Source organism: Octopus sinensis, linkage group LG1 (assembly GCF_006345805.1).
Source record: "Octopus sinensis linkage group LG1, ASM634580v1, whole genome shotgun sequence".
In the NCBI taxonomy this organism is placed as follows: domain Eukaryota; kingdom Metazoa; phylum Mollusca; class Cephalopoda; order Octopoda; family Octopodidae; genus Octopus; species Octopus sinensis.
The window spans coordinates 138,451,650-138,477,406 of record NC_042997.1 but is presented as its reverse complement, the minus strand read 5'-3'; the positions used below and the strand labels follow the sequence as shown (position 1 = coordinate 138,477,406).

Below are 25,757 nucleotides of genomic sequence, written 5' to 3'. Positions count from 1 at the left end.
TTGTAAAGGGTCCATGTCTCACATGAATAAAGGAGTGATGTCAGTACACAAGCACAGTACACAGCAATCTTTGTTTGCTTTGCAATGCCATGCTGGGACCAGACACGAGACTGAAAAGACCATTGCAAAGAGGAAATATATGTAATATGTATACATATAATCTATGTGTGTATGTATGTGTATATATATACACACACACATACATTTACATATATAGATACATGTATACATTATATATATATACACACACATATACATATATAGGTACATGTATATATATATATATATATATATATATGTACATATATACATACACACACACACACACGCATATATGTACATATATACATACACACACACACACACGCATATATGTACATATATACATACACACACACACACACACGCATATATGTGTGTGTTGTTATGAGTTAGAACTGCTGTTTCTGATTCACAGAAGTTCTTATAATTTTACACAAGCCAGCTGGAACTCTCTCTTACCTACATTCTATAGTTCTATTAGTGACCCTTTTACACACACACCTATATATATTTATATATATATAAATATATATATATTATATATATATATATATATATATATATATATATATTATATATATATATATTATATGCACATTATTATTTTTTTTCATTCTGTCAGCTGGTAACCTTAGTAACACCTACCTGTGATCTAATCTGCAACTTCCATTAACAATGAGAATCTGGAAACCTGGTAACTGTTTTATCAACAGTAAATTATATGTAATACGGATCTGTGCATTTCTTAATTTTTTTTTTCCCCCTCGTTTTCCCTTCCTGTATTTTTCCCTAGTTACCATCCTGATACCTCCATCCACCACCACTTTTCACTGGATTCAGTACAATTTATTACATTACATAACATTAACAGCTTGATATAAATTCAGTTTTAGTATCTTTTAAAATCAACGTTAAGGAAAATACTCTCTCAAAAACAGTGTGAATAATGAGAAAGTGTTTTTCTACCTAAAATCAAATTTTCACATTGCAATTCCTAAATTTTTCCCCCGTCTAGAATCCTGAAAATTTGTCCGTTTCGCTAACACCTTAGCAGATTCACTATTGATATACTTCAGTTCATATGCATACATATATTTATATGTTTTCATGTACACATACATAGATAATTCTATGTATGTTGATGTATAGCTCAATATGAATACATCATCATCATTTAATGTCCATCTTCCATGCTGGCATGGGTGGGACAGTACCACAAGAGGCGGCCAGGCCAAAGCCTGCACCAGACTTCTGTGCAGCAGAGTGGACTTAGTGCTTTTTATGTGGCACAAGCACAGGTGAGGTCAGTTTCGGCAAGGTTTTTACAGCTGGATGCCCTTCCGAACATCAACCACTTTACAGTGTGAACTGGGTGCTTTTAGGTGGTACCTGCACTGACAGAGTCACCAAGTACTTGAAAGACAAAAACTTTTAAGAGGGTAGAAGGGATTGGAGGAAGTGTTGCTGAAGAAATACAAAGTTACCTGGCCAGTGAGAGAAAGATCAGGGATGAAAACAGGTGTGCTACTGCAAAGAAAATACATGGTTGCCCAACCTGTGGGATGTGCAGGAGAAAGAGTGAGCGACCACAGGATGGAGATGGTGGCAAAATCCCAGGCATACTCACAAGGAACAGGGATCAGAGTATAAATGAGATGGTTGTGTAAAGGAAGACAGAGTTATAGATAATGGCAAGTGCCGGGGCATACCCTTGAGGTTCAAATGCCATAATATAAGTGACATGCATTTTTTTGCATTTTTATATTATGTATGAATTCGTGTACACATGTTTATAACTTTATGTATGTTTGTATATTTGCATGTGTACTACCTGTACATAATATATTTATGCATACATTTGCACATGTATGTACCTTTACAAATGCATGTTTATGTATAACTTCATATGTATACATGTATTTGTATGTATTCATGTAGGTACATGTATGTATTTCCATCAGTATATATTGGAGCAGGTATGGCTGTGTGGTTAAGAAGTTTGCTTCCCACCCACTTAGTTTCAAGTTCAGTCTCACTGTGTGGTACCTTAGGGAAAGTATCTTTTACTTAAAGTGGATGAAGGCTAAAACACGCTGTGTTTGTGTCGTAACATCATGTAATGTGATTGAATATCATTCATTTCCACTGTTCAGCAGAAACATAACTGATCATAGGGGAAAATTACCTGACTTGGAAACAGGTATGGGTTAGTAACAGGAAGGGCATCCAACCCATGCAAGCATGGAAAAGTGGACCTTAAAATGATGATGATGATGATGATGATGACATGGATGGGTGGATACAAAGTTTACTTTGTTGCCATTGAATCTTGAGTTTTATCTCACTGCATGACACTTTATGCTAGTGACTTCTACTTCAGCTTTGGGCCAGCTCATGCCTTGAGAGTGAAATTGGCAGGTGGTAACTGCATAGAAGCTTTATGTGTGTTTATGACTGCATGAATGAATGTCTATATTCTACCAATGAAAAAAAATAGTGTCTTCTGTTGACATTACTTGCTCATAAATTGCCTCATAGTGCTGTGCCTATTGAAAATGAATGGAATAAAAAAAAAAAAAAGACCATTACTTGAAAAATATGTCGAGGACAATGACAGAAAAGATACCTTGGTAGTAAAGTAATGCCTCAATATGTATTCTTTTAATCCATGGTATCATGTAAAGCTGGATGTAAAAATGAACAAATAAATAACGAATATATTCTCATTTATACTTATATATATATATATATGTATTTTTTTTTTTTTTTTTTTTTTTTTACTTGTTTCAGTCATTTGACTGCAGCCATGCTGGAGCACCGCCTTTAGTCGAGAAAATAGACCCCAGGACTTATTCTTTGTAAGCCCACTACTTATTCTATCGGTCTCTTTTGCCGAACCGCTAAGTGACGGGGACGTAAACACACCAGCATCGGTTGTCAAGCAATGCTAGGGGGGCAAACACAGACACGCAAATACACACACACACATACATATACGACAGGCTTCTTTCAGTTTCCGTCTACCAAATCCACTCACAAGGCATTGGTCGGACCGGGGCTATAGTAGAAGACACTTGCCCAAGATGCCACGCAGTAGGACTGAACCCGGAACCATGTGGTTGGTTAGCAAGCTACTTACCACACAGCCACTGTTGCGCCTATATATTAGTTTGATGTAAAAGAATTATGCTGGAGGTGTTTTTTAAATTTTTTTAAGGGTTTTTCTTTGTGTGTGTGTGTGTGTGTGTGTGTGTGTGTGTTCCATACTTAAGTGAGAACAGTTAATGAGGCTCACGTTTCTGTTCAGTTAATTATAGTGAGGAAACAGGAGGAGATAACTTCCAGTTCTTGATCCACTCTTTAACATTCTTTTATTCGTGACTAGTTTTTCTCAGCCTCACCTGATTATTGAAACACCCAATAGTCCCTGTGTCCATCAGTACCTATTATGTTATACTGTATGGTGTTGCAGATGGACTGTTAGACTTAGCAACTTCAGTACTGGCAATTAGTATCCTGTCAGCTGCAATGTGCTGTATCTATAGCCATCAAATTTTAAAATCTCTGTGTCTTAATTAAGCTGATTGTAAATAGGTATCACAGGGTGGCATAATCTATTTTTATGGGATAGTAATTCTTGACTTAGATGGTCATGCCCCTTTTGTATATCTTTGTGAGCTTACAAGAGGTGAAACAAACGTCTAGAGAGAGCATTAGGTGTTGTGACTTTTAGAGTTTGTGGTTTTTGTTTGAAATGAAATAGTGAAACCAATTACTATATTTACGTCTCAAATGCATTTTTGATGCACCTTTGTTGCAATTAAAATATGTGTCGGACATTGTGTGATGATGTGCTAAGTTCCAATGTAATTTTATTATTAATCCTAACTTTCTTTATTAATTACCAGAAAAATTTTAACCAGGGTAAATCACTAATCTGAAAAAAGGTAATGTTCTAGATTAGGTAGTATAAGGAAATATGGATAATAACTCGAAATCCCCCCCCCCTTTTTTTTTTCTTTTTTCTTAGAGGGGTGGAGTCAAAACATGCAAAGGAGGTGATTTTAAAACACCATTTGCTGTGAAAAGGGATTAGATACTAAGCAACAAAAAGCACCGAGAACCACTGCTTTAAACCTTTAGCATTCAGATTTCTCTGTCAAATGTAATGCTTATTTCTTCATATTGTTTTGAATTAATGATGCATTATCTTATAGCTTCAAAATTTCAAAGATGTGATTCTTTTTTTTTTTTTTTTTAACCTGGAATGACTTTGTAGGGCAGGTGTGATGAACATAAAACGGATAGAATATTGGGACTGGATATGGCCAGTTTAAACACTATAGGATTGAGCAGTATCAGAAACCTTGTAAAATTTCCAATTATTTTTAAAGGCTTGCAAGGTTAAATTCGATAAATCAGAAGGGGTGCATATTTAGATAGTGACCTATAAGAAGAGAAAAAGAAAAAGAATAACAAATGCTACACAAACTGCTCATGTAAAATGTGTCATGGTTCTCCAGTATTTTTTAACCATCATAGCTAAGGCCATCCCAGAGTATCTTAGTTGTGAAGTGGATGGAGACGATAGTAAAGATTAAGAAATTTATCTGTTCTATACCTTCTGCAGTTGAGGAACTTCAGTGAGTCAACTGCAGCTAATTTCTCTTCTAAAAGGTAACTTTAACCTAAGGAAGTATAATATACATCTTGTACTGTTTGTGTGCATGAAGGAATACTGGCTATTGTGTAATTCACAGACAAAGAATGTCGACTGTGTAGAAACTCCTACTGTGCTCTTAGCTCTGGCCCACATATTAAATCTTAATTTAATTTGTCTAAGTTGACAAATTTTATTGACAATTATATTCCTTTGTCTGCATATTTATTTCTTCTGTTTTTCATCTTTGTTGCTAATATAAACTAGTGACATTTCCTGCTATTGCAATTTGACTCGGAATATTTTTTCTAGGAGTGGCTGTGTGGTAAGTAGCTTGTTTACCAACCACATGGTTCCGGGTTCAGTCCCACTGCGTGGCATCTTGGGCAAGTGTCTTCTGCTATAGCCCCGGGCTGACCAATGCCTTGTGAGTGGATTTGGTAGACGGAAACTGAAAGAAGCCTGTCGTATATATGTATATATATATATATGTATGTGTGTTTGTGTGTCTGTGTTTGTCCCCCTAGCATTGCTTGACAACCGATGCTGGTGTGTTTATGTCCCCGTTACTTAGCGGTTTGGCAAAAGAGACTGATAGAATAAGTACTGGGCTTACAAAGAATAAGTCCTGGGGTCGATTTGCTCGACTAAAGGCGGTGCTCCAGCATGGCCGCAGTCAAATGACTGAAACAAGTAAAACAGTAATAATAATGATAATAACTATCCTTTCTACTAAAGGCACAGGCCTGAAATTTCTCAACTCCAGTGTTTCATTGGTACTTAATTTATCGACCCTGAAAGGATGAAAGGAGAGTCAACCAAGTATGGACAAATGAAATGCCACTAAGCATTTTGCCTAGCATGCTAAGAATTCTGCCACCTTGCTATCATAGTAATAATAATAATGATTTCATTTATTTGCCACAGGGGTGAAGGATGAGGGGGACAATACAGAGACAGACATAAAGTGTGGGATGTTTACATATAATAATGAAATGATAAGAAAAAAAGAGGTATACACAGTATACACTGGAAAAGAAGAGACATAGGCATACCATACAAAGGTTAAAAAGCGGGGTGTGGAGAGGATGATAGAGATGTGGTCCTCCTGATACAGGAACGCCTCCAGGGATAACCAGGGACCCCACTGTCCGAGATTTCCCTGAACACCAAGAGCAAGTGCCCTCTCCAATTCCTTCTCTCTGACTCACAAGTCTACACTTAGAGAGGTACCATCCACTCTTGCCATTTTCACAACATTCACCCACTTTCCAATAAACTCACTCAAGGATAGCACTTCCCTCTCTACTCTCAATTTCCTTTTCAAGTGAAACTTGAAAAAATCAATGAGAGCTCTACCAAAGAAGAATGTGTCTGTCCTCATACCTTTCAGCTTTGTCCACCAAACAACCTCTTTTGCCGCAGCCACCAGACAAAGGAAAACTGCGTTGCCTACATGATTGAAGGAGTGCGGCTATGCAATCATCACTAATAATAATAATAATATTATTATTATTATGGTTTTGAATTTTGGCATAAGGCCAGCAATTTTATGAGAGAGTTAAGTCAATTATATTAACCTCAATGTTCAAATGGTCCTTATTTTATCAGCCCTGAAAGGCACCCTTGTTGAAATTTTGAGATCAGAATACATGATTGATGATGTATTAAGCTCCAGTATGATTTTGCTACAGGACTAGTTCAGGCAAATATCTTAAAAGAAGGACATACCTGATGAGATGCCATAAGAAAATCATTATAATCATCATTTTTAACATCTACTGTTCTATGCTTGCATGGGTTAGATGAGAGTATTTTGGGGCAGGGTTTTCTACAGCTGGATGTCCTTCCTGATGCTAACCCCCACCTGTACCCAAGTCAAGTTAATAATTTCCCAGTCTTTCAAATAACAGCCTGGTCATGGTCACACAGAAAACTGGAAACAAATGATGCTCAATGATTCTCCTCTTTCATTTACAAAGATCATACAACGTGTCAAGAACATGTTTTGATATGTTTTCTTGGTAGACTGCACACAAATGGGACCATCTGCATGAGCAACACTGCTTTGATTGTCTACAATCAGCAAATACAAACGAAGATGGGGGGAAATATGAACTCCCTCATAAAAACACACAGACATACAAACATAAATATACACACACACGCACACACACACACACACACACACACATTCAGTTTGTCTCGCAAATCCAGGCTTTGATCTGCCCAGGTCTATAATGGAAGATACCCAAGTTGCCACATGGTGGGACTGAATGCAAAAACATGGAGTTGAGAAGCAAACTTCTTAACCAGACAGTCATTCCTGCACTGTATGCAAAAAAATTACCTTCTGTTTGACTAAAATAATTTGCCTTCCCTCCCCTCACCCCCAAAACATACGGAAGAGTACTTTTGTAAAACTGACTTAAATAGCTCAAATTTATTCTGTTGTTTCTTGGTGCTGTTGTTTAGCTCCAGGTTAACCTAAACTGAGCAAACCTATTATCAAAGGCAATTCTAACCACAACCACTCTGCTTTTCTAAGACTTGTCTGGCTATGATTTGAGGGAAATTTGGCTGCTATTTCTTGCAAGTTGATCAACTATACAGTGGCATCTACATTAATTTCTTAGTTTGCCCACTTAATTTTACTCTGTTTTAATACTCATACTTAATATCTCCACCAAACATACCAGCCTTCTTCTCTTTATGAATAATTGACAACTGATTGGCAACCTTTGACATGAGCTATGGTGGTATTTTTATGACAACTGTGCTAGCTAGCATGCTAAGGTGGTAAGTATGGCGTGATACTGTGGAGAACATACAGCATTACAGTATAGAATGGAGAATAGCCAAGTAGATACAGTGTACAGTGATTGGTTAAAGAGACATGGGTTTACATTCTGTTGTTGGCAGCATATAGTTACTGTTGTTCCCTTGCTATTGTATTTAACTCTGTGCCCCATGTATCTGGCTGTGAATAGGTGAGTGATTATAGTAGTGGTGGATAGTGTAACAGTTGTGATTAGTGTAGAGGTGCAGAGATATCTGGTAGAGGTTCTAGTGTCCAAAGGTGTCTAAAGTAGAGGTTGCAGTGAATTAATAGTGTAGGAAAAAAAAACATCTGAAATTATGATTGTTTGCCTCAATCTAGCAAGCCCATGATGAAAAGGTGTTTATGTCATCACTATCCTGTTTTTATTTTTCAGAAACTGCATACTCTGCACTACATTACCCAACCTATCCTTTCTTTTTTTTAAGCAATAAGATGTAATATGTTGGAAATTTGACTGCTATTTCTAGTGTATGACACAACCAAGTAGGGGGCTCCCTTCATTGGTTTGAGTTTATTGTAGCTGTGCAGAGGTATTTATAGTGTTCTGTATTGGCTGTACTTGTGAAGTAGTCACAGGTTGTTGCTGCTGATATTTAGGTCTGGGTCAGTTCTGATTGACCAGACTACCATGAGCAAAAGTATTCCAACTGCATATTAAAGATTACATTATTTGAAGTGTCCTTTTTTTTTCTGAGAGTATGGGGTGGAGAATGATTTGAAATAGATTTTGTCTGTTGTTCCTAACATGTGAAGCAACTTCATAGAAGATCCTTTGTAGTTACTGATTTGGTAGTGGCAGTCTCTATAAGCAAAGATAACCACTGCATTATGTTCGGGGCTGTGAGGGGAAGCATTAACAATTCACTGCTTTATTATAAAAGTTGGTAAGAACGCAGAAAAAGACTCAGTGGTTAGTGCATGCAACAAACTACTCAGAATCTAAGCAGTTTTAGTGAATTCCAGTGTTGATATAGAATTGTCCAGCAACAGAATAACAGAGTAGAATAACATGAACAAACTTGTCTCATTACAGAGCCCACACTCATTGCATATTTCAAATTAGTCCTACATTCCTGTGTAATCATTTATAGGGTTGTGAGACAGATACTAAGAGAAGAAGCAGAGTAGAAATTCTATCAAATAGTGATATCTAATTTATGTTGACTACAAACAGTAGAACCACATATTTTATTACGCCACACCTAATACATATAATGAGTCATTCTTATTTGGCAGCAAAGTTTTGTATATATTTTTTTTTTTTCAATTTAAGAGTACAGTCTTTTTTTATTTATCTATTTTATTGTTGTCTGGTGCAATGTCTGCTTCCATAAAAATTGGCTGAAATCCTTCCAACACTGAAACCTATCGCCTAAAACATTCCTTGAAATATTTTCTCTATAGGAGAGTGTATTCTAGAAAGTTTTTGGTTTTTTTTTTCATTAAGCTCACCAAAGAAAATTTGCAGTGAAAGATGTAGTCCTTTAGAGCTATGACTATGCACGTGAATCCCATTATTGAATTGGTGTAAGGGAGACAACTATGAAGGCAAATTCTTTTCTACAGGGAGATAATTGATAGGGAAAGAATTGGGACTGATTTGATGTGGGGGGGGGGAGATGAGTAGAAGTATTGGTAGAGGTGGTAGTGAACACTAAAATACAGATAAGTGATATGGTAACAGTGTTGTTAGTTAAGGAGTCCTTAGCTGATGGATCATGGAATGCTTAATGGATTTACTTTAATGGATATCTGAGACAATGCTGCCACTACATGCTAGACCACATCAAAAACAAGGCCAACCAAACTGCTCCCACAAGCAACCTTTTAGTCCACAGGCATTTGTTATTCCCCCCCTCTCTCTCTCATATTGCTGCTACAACAGAAGCTTCTCATCTGTACTAGCTTTTGGGATATCCTACCCTCCAATCAGGCTCCCATATCTTTCCTCTTGCCTTCAAGTTCCTACACGAACTTGGGGAATTCCTTCACTAGACATCAATTCAGATATTCAGACTGATGCCAGTACCCCCTGACTGGCTCCTGTGCCAATGGCACATAAAAAGAACCGTCTAAACGTAGTTGATGCCAGTGCTGCCTGACTGGCTCCCATACTAGTGGCACATAAAAAGCACCTACTACGCTGTTAGAGTGGTTGGTGTTAGGAAGGGCATCCAGCTGTAGAAACCTTGCCAGATGAGATTGGAGCCTGGTGCAGCCTTCTGGCTTGCCAGTCCTCACTCAAACCATCCAACCCATGCCAGCATGGGAAATGGACATTAAATCATGATGCGGATGATGATCACAATCATTGTAGTCTAGGACATGCAGAAGTTACAAGTATGCTCCCTTTTCGATAATCAAAGCTTCAGTCAGGCTGCTGCAAGTTTGAGCACTGAATTTAGTCCCTAAAATATGGGTCAGCTTAGTTTGTTAAAGGGGTGCTTGTCATTGACATCAACAAATACTAATTTCATGGAAGTGTCATCATGTACATGTTTTGTCTTGGTGTAAAAGAGATGGGTGATAACAAATATTCTGCTCAATACCACAGATTTGCTTGTCAGTTTTTTCACCTTAACCAGTTGAGACTGACAATATGTGCATCTCTGAGTAGTAGTTGGGGAACATCATAGCCATATGTTGAGAGGAATTCTTTAGGGTTTGAATAAATCACCTCTGGAAACATGGGTGTTTCACTCAACATCCTTAAACAACCCTTATTCAAGGACCTTTTGAGCATGATGGGCTACTCAACCTGAAAAAATTCTAACTGGGCCCCACCTGCAAGGTCTTATGCTGTTCAGGTGTACCCTTATCGGATCGGTATATTGGGTTTCGTATATTTGTACCTCTGTCATGCACTGCTCTCTCATGCAATAATAATGATGATTTCAAATTTTGGTACAAGGCCAGCAATTTTGGGAGAAGGGCTAAGTTGATTAAATCGACCCTCTCCCACCAGAGCAATAACAACGGTGTTTGATCAAGCATTGAAATTCAACACATACAAACACTTTAAACATTTTACATCTATATATCTATGTGCTAGGCCTTTGAGGTATTCATAAGCTGTCATTTCGCAGTCTTGTTGCTATGTAGGGATTTCTGGGTACTCAGCAATAGAGTGAATTCAAAACCAACATATTTTGTGTTGGACTGAAAATGCAGGTTTTAATCTCTAAACTTTACCAAAAAGCAGATTTTTGCTTCTGATAATGAGTAAATTCAGTGGTTTCCTAGTTGTAATTGCATCTTCGAAATATCTTCGTTTATTGACTACCCAAAATTTAAACCTACATTATGTATGCAACCTCAATTAGTGCTAATTTAACCAATGCAAGATTAAATATGCTGTTCTTTATAAATTTCATCATAGTAATTTTTAAAATCTTTTTAATTTTCATTTAGTTAATTTTCAAGCTTTGTGTGATTCACTAACAACTTTTAAAATGAATTTTAATAAAGTTATTAGAGCAATTTATTTTTGCATGTATTAAATATATATTCTTTACTCTGTACAGACTCTCTTATTGGGAGAATTTAGCTATCAACATATGAAGCCTTCATTTATAATGACAAAAGAATTAGCATGTAAAAGATATTAAGAATTTATTGTATAATAATAATAATAATAATTGTGTATAGTGCTCAGGTGCACTACAACTCATCTAAAGTGTATATATAATCAGGTGTAGTTTCGGCGGATTTCGGAAAGCATGAGGGCCTTAAAGGATGCAGTGTCATGGCAGTCAACAACTGACGCAGGCAGTTTATTCCATGCTTCAGCAACTCTGAGCGTGAAAAAATGTTTCCAAAAGTCATGGGAGCTGTGTTGTTTTCTGACTTTGTAGGCATGTCCACGTGTGTTAGACACATGGAGATCAAAAAGGTGTTCAGTGTTGTTGGTGAGGTGGTTGATAACTTTGTGGGTGTTTACCAAGTCCGTCGCCAGACGCCGGAGCTTCAGTGAATCCATGCCCAGGGAAACAAGGCGCTCAGAATATGGTAGGTGTCTGATGGAGGGTATGCGTTTGGTTGCACAGTGTTTGGGTGCTCTATAACTCATCATAAAACCAAAACTGCATGAACTGTATATAATAAATGCACAGAAAGTGAACAGGGAATAAGTCTTTAAAAAAATCGAGGGTGGGACGCATGGGATGTATTCTTGGAGAATTTCAAGAGGCATGGAAGCCTTTTGAAGGATGTAGTATCCCAACAGCTAACAGTGAAAAGGGTATTGCTGTACAAATTCATAAAACCCACTAAGAGCTTGAGTCAATATGAGAACCTTTTGGAGGTCAACCAACTTGCTAGGAATAGACACCAAATTTCCCTTATATTGCACCCTACCGTCTTAAATAGAGGATATACACATACTGGATATTTTGTCCTTGGAATATAAAAGCATGAGGTCATATTTGGAATAACTTTGATCATAGGTATTCTCAACCATTGATGAGCTTGGGTTAAATTACTACTGCCTACTTTATGGGTTGTGATTATGTTGTTTTCAAAGTAATGAACACATTCTAATGTTAGCATTATATTAAGTGGTAAGCATGACTGCATGGTAAGAAGCTTGCTTTTGCTTCCTAACAAATAGTTCTAGGTTCAGTCCCACTGTGGCACCTTGGGACAAAGCCTTGTGAGTGAATTTGATAGCCTGTTGTACATATATGTATGTGTGTGTTGTACATGTATATATAAAAACGATAAACATCGCCCTTTTCAAGCCTAGCCAGGCTCATGGACCCGGTTTCTGTGGCGTATGTGTTCCCCCCTGCTGGACGGGACGCCAGTCCATCGCAGTGTTACTCAAGAAACAGGAAGAGCGAGTGGGAGAAAGTTGCGGTGAAAGAGTACAACAGGGCTTGCCACCACCCCTTGCCAGAGCCTCGTGGTGCTTTTAGGTGTTTTTGCTTAATAATCACACACAACACCCGGTTTGGGAATTGAAACCGCGATCCTCCGACCGCGAGTCTGCTGCCCTAACCACTGGGCCATTGTGCCTCCATACATATATATATATATATATCTGTATGTCCTTGTGTTCATCCCCCACCACTGTTTGACAACTAGTGTTGGTATATTTATGTCCCCATAACTTAACAGTTTGGTAAAAGAAATCGATAGGCTATGTATCAGTCTTTAAAAAAAATAAATCCTGGGATTGATTCATTCGAATAAAAATTCAAGGCGGTGCCCCAGCATGGCTGCAGTCTAATAGCTGAAACAAGTAAAAGATAAAAAATATCAGCAGAATTGTACAGCATTTACCTTATTTAAATTCGACGGATATTTGTCCTCATCTTGTTTGTTATTAATACAACGTTTCGGTTTGTTAACAACAAACAAGATGAGGACAAATATCCGTCAAATGTAAATAATGTAAATAACGTGCATAATTCCTCATCTCTTAAATATAGAACTATATTGACAGAATTATATATTCACCAGCAGTGGTATATACTATATCTAAATAGGTATGCATTGTCTATTTAATGCTGGATGGAATCCAATTTGTTGCAATCATTCAGACAAGGATACTACATTCCCATCTTCCCATCTGTTACAGGGACTCTGAAAAGGGTTCTTGAGTGCTGTATTTTCTCATGGTGAAAAGATAAATTCACATATATTAATAATGTAATACCAACCAATAAGCAGACTTCTCTATGATCACTCAAGCAGCTAGAAATAGCAGTCAAATAACACCCTGCTGTCTTGAAATAGAACATTGATGGAATGCCTTTCATCATAAGACTGCTCAGTCAGGACACTAACCTGAGGCTAGACAATAAACAAAAATAATGAAAATAAAGCTTCCACCAACATACCAAAGATTTTTTTTTTTTTTTGTAGCAAAGATAGCAAAGATTTTTTTTAATTTTTCGTAAAGTATTTTATCAAAGGCCTCAGTAAATATGAAAATAAATTCATGTTTAGAGTGATGTGTTGAAATATAAATTTGGCTAAGATGAAAAGAAATTAAAAAAGTAAATACTAACTAAAAGTACTTATATTTCTATGCTGGCATGGGTTAGATGAAACAACTTTTTTGAGGTAGTGACTTACAGCTGGATGCCAGTCGGCTGGCATGGTTGTGTGATAAGAAGTTTGCTTCTCAATAACATGGTTTCAAGTTTCAATCCCATTGCATGGCACCTTGGGCAAGTATCTTTTTCTATAGCCCCAGGCCTTGTGAATGGCTTTGGTAGATGGAAAATGAAAGAAGCCCATCACAAACAAATATATATATGATGACTTCACTAGTGCTGCTGTCACATAAAAAAGCACCCAGTACACTTTGTAAACTAATTAGTATTAGGCAGGGCATTTAGCCATACCAAGCATGCTAAAGTAGACAGTAGATCTTGATGCCATCTTCCAGCTCTTGTCAAATCTTCCAACCCATGCCAACATGAAAAGTGAACATTAAACGATGATGAAGTATAGGAGAATTGTGCATGTGTGTGTGTTACTGTCTCCGTGCCTTGACATGAAAATATCACCTTACTTGGTAATAGGTGAGGGTTGGCAACAGGAAGGACATCCAGCTGTAGACAACCTGCCTCAACAAATTTGGCCTGATCCATGTAACCATAAAAAAGTGAATGTTAAAATTATGATGATGTCAAAGGTATTGTTTAGATTAATAATATATCAAAGTAAAAAGAGATTAGGAAGAAAAGAGCACTCTTGTAAGAGTATTTTACAGGCAAAAAGTTATGAAAATGTATTGATATTTCAGCTGCATTTGTACCTTTCTGGTTTTCCTTTACAAAGAAGATTGAAATGGTGAATAGAAGAGAAGTGACATAGAGAGAAAGAGAGAGCTGACATAGATAAATAGACTGTGTGTGTGTGTGTGTGTGTGATGGAGTGGGGGGGAAGCATCAAAGAAGATAGTATAGTATGATGAGAGAAACAAAGGAATAATTGCAAGACTATGGTAGAGAGAAGCAGTGGAAAAGTGACAATGATAAGTAACCTTTTATGTTTCTTTTTTTGGGCTTTTTTGTTTGTTTGTTTTTTTGTAGTATTCAATAGTAGTAAAAAGACGTGAGTGACATTATTAGACAGAAGAATATTGAGAGAAAGACGATTGAAGGAAAGCGATAAAGATGGGTGATTGTAAAAGAAAACGAGATAGACAATAGTGATGGCTGATGGTAAGAAAAAGCAGTGGATGTCAATACAGAGTGACATGTTGGAGAGAAAGAGAGTAATAGCTGAAAGCAAAGAAGGGCAGTGTTTAAAAGTATAGGAAACAGACAGATCTGGTACCAAAACCCCCATACAAAAGAGTGGTAGAGTGATAGAAGATGATGCTAGGGCGGTTCTGACAATATGAAGAATTTCTCACAAGCAGCACAATCCAGATGCTGCGAAATATGATTTGACCACTAACCATGTCTTTTAGTTTCCCGACATGCTGTGAAAGAGGAGTAGTGTTCATTTTCTCCATGGGCTTAAAAATATGTTGTGTATGTATTTACTCTTAAAGGTATGTTCTGTTGATACTAAAGAACATTGTTTGATATCTGCCACTTTCATCGAAGTGCAATATACCAAATCTATGCTGAGGCATGAGTTGAACTAGTACAATTATATTATTTTTAAAACCAAAAACCATATCTTTTTTGTTGCTTGTACAATTATAGTTGATATTTCAGAAAGTTTTTACCAAACATTTACTGGTGCTTGTAACAAATTAGAAAGTATCTCAGTACAGGTTTTAAGGAAACTTTTGCAATATATAATGCCACAGCAAGTTTACATGGAGGGTTAAACCAAGTTATGTTACTTTCGCATGGTGATTGTCAAGGCTTTATGAATTATTATAGGGAGAAATATATTGTTTTTTCCCAAATAAATCACTTTCTTTTAAGGCATTGTTGTAGTAGGATAATGCACAGTTACAAACTTTATATAATGAAACACTAGAAATGTGATTAATAACATTTACTAAATTCTTAAGAGCTACAAGAATGTGACTGGCAGACCTATTAATATTTATACCAATGTTTCTGTTGGCTTCTGATAAGGATAATGATACCTTACTTAACTCAGCTTTATCTCCTCTTTACATCCCTTTCTTTCTCTTCTCTTATGTCTGCCTCTTTTCCCTTCATACTTCCATTTTCATTTTTACCTTTATATTTAAATGCTTTGTCAACCATCATATTTTAAATTTTTTATTGTAATAGTTTAAATCTTAAAATCTCAATATTTAGAAGCCTCATTTTGCTCCCCTGCTCCAATATATATATAAGTTTGCACACTATAATAAACTCCTCATACACTACACCTTTTATCATTGGACTGTGACCATGCTGGAGTACCACCTTGAAGGGTTTAGTCAACCAACTCAATCCTAGTACATTTTTTTTTCTAAACCAGGTACTTATTCTAGCAGTCTCTTTTTGCCAAACTGCTAAGTTACAGAAATGTAAACAAATCAGCACTGGTTATCAAGCAGAGATGGAGGACAAACATAAACACACACACACACTTATATATATATATATGACAGGCTTCTTTCAGTTTCTATCTACCAAATCCACTAGCAAAGCTTTACTCAACCTGGGGTTGGTAGGTGTTTGCTTAAGGTGTGATGCAGTGGACTGAACCCAAGACTACATGGTTGGGAATCAAGCTTTTCAACTACACTACCATAAATAAGCTTGTCGGTTCAATAATGAATTATTTTTTTTAAGTTTCTTGAAATTATCTCCCATCCTCCTTCAGAGTTGTTAACAAGTGATGCCAGGTTTTGTTTTCCTTGGAAGAAAATTTTGTAAATTAAAAATGTTTTATATACAGCATTCAGTACACCACTCATGTCAATAGCCCTTTGAGTTTTCTTTCAGCTACTTTTCTTTGGGGGACACACTCCATATCTTTTTTGAAGTATGCAGAGATATAAATACCTGTACCAGTTTTATGTTGTGATCAATAACTGCCTCAGAGTGTAGTTCTTCTTTGATTTGATATCTATGATTCCTTATCTTGGTACAAGTACAACATTGATATTCCAGAACCTTTGGTTCCAACATATTTCCAGATAACTGATTTTCCCAAACCTGAGGTTTAAATTAAACAAATATTAATTTTACTTCTATAATTAAATGAAATACGTGCACATTAGTAAATGATACAAGTTTATTAATATTGGTTTCAAATTTTGGCATTAGGCCAGCCATTTGGGGAGGTGGGGGTAAGTTGATTATCTCAATTCCTGTGTTCAACTGGTATTCATTTAATCAACCCCAAAGGAACGAAAAGCAGAGTCAACCTCAGCAGAATTTGAATTCATAGTGTAAAGAGGGTTGAAATGTCGCTAAGCATTTTGCCCAGCATGCTAACGATTCTGCCAGCTCACCACCTTACAAGTTTATTAATAATACACTCTACAAGATATTGTAAAACAAGGCTGCCCAGTAAACTAGTCCAGCAGCCACTGAAATTTTAAGTCCTGCTTATAAATTAGTGCAAATTATAAAAGATTCCAGACCTTCTGTGTCCAAAAAAATCAGTGTTGTACCTGTATTAGACAATTGCCACACTTCAAAGGTAAGAAATAGATTCCAAGGAAACTAGTGGTGATCTGTAGTGGCAAATAATAAGTGTAAAATATTCACACTGTGAGGAAGAAAAGTCTGGTATTTCAGGTAGGAGCTAGCATATAAAGATAGATTAAATGTTTACTGATAGTACTGAATAAATAATTCTATTCAATACTGTCTACAAATATTTTCTCTCCTTCTCAAAGTAATTTATTCCACTTCACTAAATTTCTGTATCACAGTTCAACTTTCATATCAACCACAAAGCCACCCACTACCTTTTAACCCTGGTATCAGCCCCTCATTTCTACCTTAGTATTGACTACATTGTTCTCTGCTAGTATTTGCACCAATTATTACCAATCCTTCTCTAGTGCCAAATCCCCAGTTAACACAAACCTCATTGTTCCTTCATGTATTGTCTCCCCTTTTATGTCTTTACTGAATGACTAAAGCGGCAGTGTTTGCTGTTTCAGATGTGTGCACATTCTACTGTGATGGCTCTACCTGTCAGTCTGACCAGTCGTTAGTGTGTAACGGCAGGTCACACTGTCGCGATCAGTCAGATGCGCAGCTTTGCAATGAGCAACACCCTAGCTCTGCACCCACAGAGCAGCTTGTAAGGAGTGAGTAGCCCTTATTAATTGTTGTTGATGTTGTTATTGTTGTTGTTGTTTAGTCCAAAATGAGTTCTGATTGAGTAGATCTTTGATCATTAGTATTCTAGTTGTGACTATACTGTCTTTTTTTTTCATTTATAGTTTGTTTGTTTTTTTCTATTTATAACAACATCATTTAATGAATCTTTCTTTTTTTTCAAAAAGTAGTAGGTTGTGATATGAAGACTTGGTTACTATTTTCTAGCAAGTTGAGCAATTGACTCATCTGTATTAATTGTTGCTTGTATAAGTAGCTGAGAATGGCTTAGTCAACAATCTTAGAGGGGGGGTATGTCATGCTTTATTCAACCATAGTTTTGTCCTTTTTTTCTATCTCATTTTTGCTTCCCACATTTCTTTACTATTGTTGTTGTTGTTGTTTGGCCAAATAAGCTCAAATCTAATTTAGATGCCTGATAATATCTTGCATATTTACTTTGCTGTTTTGAATTCAAAACTCTGCCAGAGTTGACTTTGTCCTCTTTTCTTGCAGCATTGCTAAAATAAGTAATATCTGGTGATTCCATCTTGATAGAAATCATTTTTGTATTTGTAAAATGAAGCCATTCATTTATGTGTATATGAGAGAGAGAGAGAAAGAGCAATAAAAATAGGGGAAGAAGAAATAAGGTAGTAGAGCTGAAATAACAGAAAATAAGTGACTTAGTTTCACTCAATTCTTTACCTATACTGTACACTCAATGAAAGCCAGTATAAAACATGGACATCTTCCATATACTCTTCTTGTCAATCCTAAGCATTTTCCTTATAGTGTTCTCTTAGTACTTTTTTCTGTGCTTCAACATTTATATATCTACATCACTTTAACAATACATAAGTGTTTCACTTAGAGCTTGCATCATCAACACAAACTTTTACTTCTAGCTTTACTTATCTGCAAGAATTTTATTCAGAACATAAAATGTAAGTAAGAAATGTTTTGCTTTTAGTCTGAATACTGTTTTTTAAGCTTAAGCAGCCTACAGACGCTTTCCTCCTGGACAAAAGCTTCTACAGAAGTTTTGCTTGCGAACTAATGTAAATAGAGATGTTGCTGCTAGTCTAATGCATTACAAGAATGGGTGTGTATGCATGTGGGCACGTAAAAGACACCATTCGAGCGTGATCATTACCAGCATCGCCTTTCTGGCACCTGTGCCGGTGGCATGTGCAAAAGATTCGAGCAAGGTCATTGCCAGTACCGCCTGACTGGCCCCATGCCGGTGGCACGTAAAAGCACCCACTACACTCTCGGAGTGGTTGGCGTTAGGAAGGGCATCCAGCTGTAGAAACTCTGCCAGATCAAGATTGGAGCCTGATGCAGCCATCTGGTTCGCCAGCCCTCAGTCAAAATCGTCCAACCCATGCTAGCATGGAAAGTCGGCGTTAAACGATGATGATGATAGATTAGATCCCTCAGGAAATGCTGTCTTTCTATTTTTAACACTATGCTGGTTTATTGCAAGAAGATCCATGAGGTTAATCTCCCTCTTGGCCGGATACTTTCTATCGTCGTATGACCATAGCTACCTCAGTATTTCTTGTTTCAACGTACCCCAAACTGCATTAAACAGCATGTATGTTTTCATGATTTTCAAGGTTGGTTTGTGAGGGATTTGGCAGCAATTTGTAGTTGGCCATGCTAGCTGTTCCCTAATTGGCTTGGTCATCATAGGTTTATCTCCCAGGTGAATTGATACCTGTAGTTTTATGGACCTAAAGATATATAACACCATGTCTGCCATGTAATACAAACTCAAGAACCCATGGAATATGGGTGGCTCTTAGTAGATGTTTGCATTAGAATCACTTGAAAGTACAACTTCATGCAAACATTTGGACTGTATTTATCTCATCATAACATCCATTATTCCAAATCCGTTACCAAAGAAGTTCCCAAATTTTAAATCTGTCAACTATATCATGCTCTTATAGAGCCTTGATGAGCACTCCATTCCCCCACTCCACATCATCACATTTTCAGTAAAATATTGTGGTATTCTTGGAGTTTATCAACAATAATGCATATGTGAACATTTCAAATACTTCATTGTTGGAAATCAAAAGAATGCATTCACTTTACAGTTGAAATGAAATTATACTGAAAATTCAAAACTTATTCCAAAAAATGTTGGCCACTTTATTTTCTGTGTCAAAATGTTGGTAGATCATACCTTGCTGCTGATGCAAATTGATAATTGATTGATTTTTATGAGTATAAATAGAGCCAAAATCCAATTTTGAATTTATTCATGTAAATACAAATTGCCAAATGAAGTTAGTTTTCCAGTAAGCTCTTTTTTTTTTCCTTTTTTTTTTTGTCGATAAATTGCATTTTCATATTTCTAGTTTAATATATCTGAATAGAAACTGAATATTTATAGCATTGTGGCTTGCTGGTAAAATGTGTCCTTTTACAATAAGAAAAATACCTTACAGGCTATAGTATAGTCAGTGATAAAGAAACAAAGTGTCAAGAATTATTCAGAGAAAAATAAGATCAAGTAGGTTGTCTTATTGATGCAGCAGACATGAAATAAAAAAGATAAAATATCTTTTAATTGAAGACATTTACATTCATAATTAGGTAGATGGCCAATAGCATGAATATTAAGATGAAGTCTGTTTCTTTTTTTACTTAATACATTTATGTTTAAATTCAATTTTGACCACTTGGGAAATGTAAGTAACGTGTGTCAGCAGCTGTTCTAAGATTTAGATATTGGATTGCAATCTTTCCATTATTCCAGAAATCACTTAAGCATGTATGTATATATATATATATGTGGTCAATGTTTCTGTGTCAAAGTCTGTGTTCATCTCAACTCATTCCTGTTGTTAGTTTAACTATTTATATTGTTATTTTAACAAAGATTGGAGAAACAGTCTAGTTAGTTATCTGCATATTCTCAAGATCCTCTTAAACTTTAAAATTTTTCATGATGGGTTGTATAGATATGTAGGTTGCTGTATGAAATATTTTCATTAGTTTCTTATTCTAGTTGTGATATGTTTGAGAAATAGTGGAAATTCCTGTGACCTGAAGAAGATCTGTAATCTTAGAATAAGAGTTCAAACTTGAATTATATTTAAAGTGTTTAGCTTGTTATTGTTTCTGCATTTTGTTAAATCTACAATATAAATGATTTAAGTATAATAGGTGATTTTTCACATATAACTTCAAATCACCCTATGCCTTGTAAGCAAAATTGGGTAGATGGAAACTATCTGAAACTATGGTGTGAGGTTATGTAAAAAAAAAAAAAAAGGCTGGGAGTGTCAGTCAGAAAGTTTAACTTAGTGATTTGACAAGTTTATGTTATGCATGGCTTCAGTTCAGTGGTAGAAACCAGTAAAAGAAAATACACATATATAAATTTCTGACAAAGAATTATTATTTCACACTGATCCATATAGTCTGTTGTCCTCATCTTAGTTACTGTAGTCACATTTCAGCTGTTGGTACCTTCTGGCTTTCTTTAGGTGTGTCATATCCTATGATGGTCTCAGAATTTAGAAAGCAAACCTTTTATTAACTCTGTTTGCCAGCCATCACAAGAACTTTGAATTCTCACCATCCATACAACATGAAGAAAGAACTCTAGTAAAACTCATAAAATAGCAACAAGACATAGTCAGGATAAGAAAATACCATCAGCTTTCAAGAGCAAAAAGACAGGTGGTGGTGGGGGGTGTCAAAGGTGTTAGTCAAAAACTATCACAGGCAAAGGCATAGCTATGTAGGTAAGAAGCTTGCTTCCCAATCATGTGATCTTGAGTTCAGTCCCACTGTGCAACATCTTGGGTGGGTATCATTCATTATAGCCCCTGGCTGACCAAAGCCTTGTGAGTGGATTTGATAAATGGAAACTGGCAAGTTCAGCATATACATATATGTAATTATATGTGTGTGTGTGTGTATATATATATATATATATATATATATATATATATATACCCTCTGTATATCTACTCTCTTTATAATGTTGGCAAGCGAAATGGAAATAAGTATATGTATTTGTCCGTTTGATGGAAGACTTCTATAAATGGCTGAAGATTGCTCAACATTTTAAAACTGATGTAATACTTACAATGTTTAATACAATGAAGTAGCATGAAACAATTGTACCAAATTACTGAAGATATACTTGTTGCTTATTTGGATATATATATATATATATATATATATATATATATATATATATATATATATATATATATGTATATACATATCTGGGTTTGTCCCTCACCACTACTTGACAACCAATGTTAGTTTGTTAATGTCTTTGTAACTTAGCAGTTCAGCAAAAGAGACTAATACAATAAGTACCAGGCTTAGAAAATAAATACTGGGATTTATTTGTTCAACTAAACCCTTCAAGGTGTACCCTAGCATAGCCACAGTCCAAAGACCAAAGTAAGTGAAAGATAGAAGATAAAGTTTCTCTGCTTTATATTAGCAGTATATTGAAAAACATCTGGATAGAATTCAGAAACTTTGGGGACACCTCTCCATCAGATGGGATCATGACCCAAAACAATGTGTATACTATCTCATGGAGTTGTATCAATAGAGATAAAGGTGATGTCAATCACCCACTAAAATTAAGACAAGAACATCATAAAAGCCATAACCCACAGGAGAGACAGGGAAATCAGGCATGGCTGATCATTTATGGGGAGAAAAGGAATACTACCAAACCTTGTGGACTGGAATTAAGTCAATATAATAGATAGGGGATAACACTGGAAAGAATCGTTGTATATACTGAGAATTTGGTAACTTTCTCAGTAGACCTAGTAGAGAGATGACCACCATTTACATTATTTACATTTGACAGATATTTGTCCTCATCTTGTTTGTTGTTAACACAATGTTTTGGCTGATATACCCTTCAGCCTTCATCAGATGTCTTGGGGAAATTTCAAACCTGGGTTCTCATTCCTAAGGTATTTTTTGGTATTATTATTATTCAGGTCACTGTCTGGAATCACTATAAGCCCTAAAATTCACTCCATAATTGCCCATGGGCATATGGTGCAGTGGTTAAGAGCACAGGCTACTAACCCCAAGATACCGAGTTTGATTCCAGACTGTGACCTGAATAATAATAACAACATCAAAAAATACCTTAGGAATGAGAACCCAGGTTCAAAATTACCCCCAAGAAACCTGATGAAAGCTGGAGGGTATATCAGCCAAAACGTGTTAACAAGATGAGGGAAAATATCTGTCAAATGTAAATAATGTACATAATTCCTCATCTCTTACATATAGAACTCTATGACAAAAAACATTTAAACCGGGCTACCTGGTTTATGTTCTAAGCAGCTAGATCCAGCCTATCACACCTAACCTTCAATGCCAATTTAAAAATATACAATCACATCATCAATATATTAAAGCTATGAGATAATGCATGATTAATTTTAAATAATGTGAATGCTAAAGCATTAAACTATCGCTATAGAAAACAGTTAGGTTTAAAACTCTATGGGACACAGGAATGGTGAATATAAGTATTGATCAAGTATTGAGTGTAGTTGTTTAGCTAATGGGCATGAATTCAAACCTTGGGTCATTCAAACAGTATATGTATGTATATATATGTATTATAACATTATCTTTACTCTCTTAGTTGATCAAGTGCTTTTCCACACATTTGAAGCCTTACCACAATATATATGGGGTGAGGGTATTCTCTGGTTCAAGCAGAAAAGGCAGATGACATCACAAGAATAACTGCAGCTAATAGGAAAATATTCCTTTAGTATGGATAATGAAATAAGAACTATCTATTTCCGATAATTTGACAAAAAGTTTGGTTTGAAATTTCAAAAATGTTACCAACTACAACAGGCACCCCAAAAAAGCTAGAGGGTACAATAGCCAAAATATCGTGACTAACAAAACAAGGTGAGGACACTATCCTAAAAATATATTAGTTTGTAGGTAATAATATACCTAACAAACAGAGTACTTCTGTAAATCAGTAACCAAGGCATATTAAAATGAATATGAATTTTGTCTTACCATATATCTGGGATTTCAAGTTTCAACTAATCATGAGCTGGTCTCAAGAGTGCAAGAGCTAAATGAATTCAAGCTCTCTGTCAAAAAACAAAATGCCATGTTATTATTGGAAGAAATTATGAATATGTTCTTCATAAATAAGTCCTGAGGTTGAGTTGTTTGACTAAAGCCCTTCAAGGGAGTGCCCCAGCATGGTCGCAGTCAAATGACTGAAACAAGTAAAAGAAAAATATGTTTGTGCTATCATAACATGAGAAAGCTGCTCTGATTCCGAGAACTTTTCCTCAAGACATGGATTATATAGGATTTCATTAGAATTTTATTGACTTCCATCTCATTTGGTAACTAACCATTCTTTTTACCCCCAGCACATCCATTTTCCTGTGGTGGTCTGTAGCAACCAGTTTGGGAATCCTTGCTTGTAGTATGACAGATTCTATTTTTAGCTGCCCTATTAGACATTTAGAACATAGAAACACTCACTAGCTATTTCTCCCCCCCCCCCCACTCTCTCTCTCTCTCTCTGATTTCAATATAATTTAGTTGAGTTTTCTTTATTTTTTTCCATTACTACTGTTGATTAACTCTGGTCAACTATGCTTAAGCATAGTTGGTGATTTAAAGACATTCACCCTTTAGCATTTAAACTGGCTGTATGTGGCCCAAATATTCTACCTGTTATATGTCCAAGCTGGCCGGATCTGGCTTCTTACACTTAGCCAAAAATATTATTCTAAAAATAAATGCTCACGTCATTGAAATTTCAGTTGCAAGATAATGCATGACTAATTTAAATTGATGTGAATAAATAAGCATTGCACCTGACAGAGTAATCTGAACGCTAAAGGGTTAGAGAATTTGAGAAAGAGTCTAAATAGCAAAATTAAGCAAGCGGCAACTCTCTCGGTGTCCTTAACTCCCCCATACTTAAGGTGGAAGACAAAAGCTAGATTAGTTAAGCAGTTCGTGTTTTATAATTTGGAATGTAAAAGGCTTGAGTAGGAGACATACACTCACATTTCTTTGTGGTCATTTGTTCTGACTGCAAGCTGGAGGATCAAATTTTACAAATCTCAAAGGAAACCTCCAAAATGTTATAAAACTTATCAAATTATTAATATCAGGACTTGTATTGCTATTTTCATCTATTCTTAAATTGAGAAAGTAAGTCCTTTGTACTGTTATAATTTGATTTAGCTTTAGCTTTAGCTTCAGAATGTGTTAAAAGAACTAATTTTTGCTATTCTTTTGATTTACCAAACCTTTCTCTTGTTATGATCATCTGTGTGGCTTTTTCTGTACACTAGGCACCCATTCATTATTTTCTTTAGTCAGTCTAACACAAAAATAACTGTCCAAGTTAAACTGATACAATCAGGAATCACATTTATTTCTATAAATATTTTCAAATATTGTGTACAGATATCTGAAATTTCAAACTTTGTTGTTCCAAATTATCATCTTCATCCCATTGATATTTCTCTGACATTTTGCCTTCATTGTCTCTTAATACTTTAGCAATTAAACCAACCATATCCAGCCCGGATATTCTACATGCTGTATGTCCAAACAAACCAGATCTTGCCTCTTGCACCTATCCTGCAATGTCATTCTAAAACTAAACAATCACATCATCAAAATCTCAAAGCTACAAGATTAATGCATGATGAAATTCAAAACAACATGAATAAATAAGCATTACATTTGACTGAGTGCTAAAGGGTTAAGTGAAACCAAACCTTCTAAGGACTATTCTATTTCCTTCCAATCTATCTTGATCTAGCTTTAATTCATGTAGCCTTTTCTCTTCACCAACAGCTACGAGCACTTCAACCATCGTATACGTCATTTCTCCATGTTACATGGCCAGGCAATAAGAGTTGTCTCTCCTGTTTACATTGACCAGTGCTTAGTTTCAGTAAACTTGAGCTGAGATACCTTAACT

General features: G+C 35.9%; 1 protein-coding gene across 8 annotated transcripts in view; it reads left to right on the top strand.

The window, feature by feature from the left end:
• Positions 1-25,757, top strand: part of LOC115209482 (low-density lipoprotein receptor class A domain-containing protein 4) — a 162,610-nt gene that overhangs the window by 131,809 nt on the left and 5,044 nt on the right. For 6 of the 8 annotated variants that reach the window (XM_029777916.2, XM_029777908.2, XM_029777925.2 and 3 more), the window contains one exon: positions 17,596-17,745. The exons of the other annotated variants lie outside the window; for them this stretch is intronic. In XM_029777916.2, the coding sequence (XP_029633776.1) occupies positions 17,596-17,745 (150 nt within the window). The remainder of the gene's footprint in view (positions 1-17,595; positions 17,746-25,757) is intronic. 8 annotated transcript variants of the gene reach the window in all.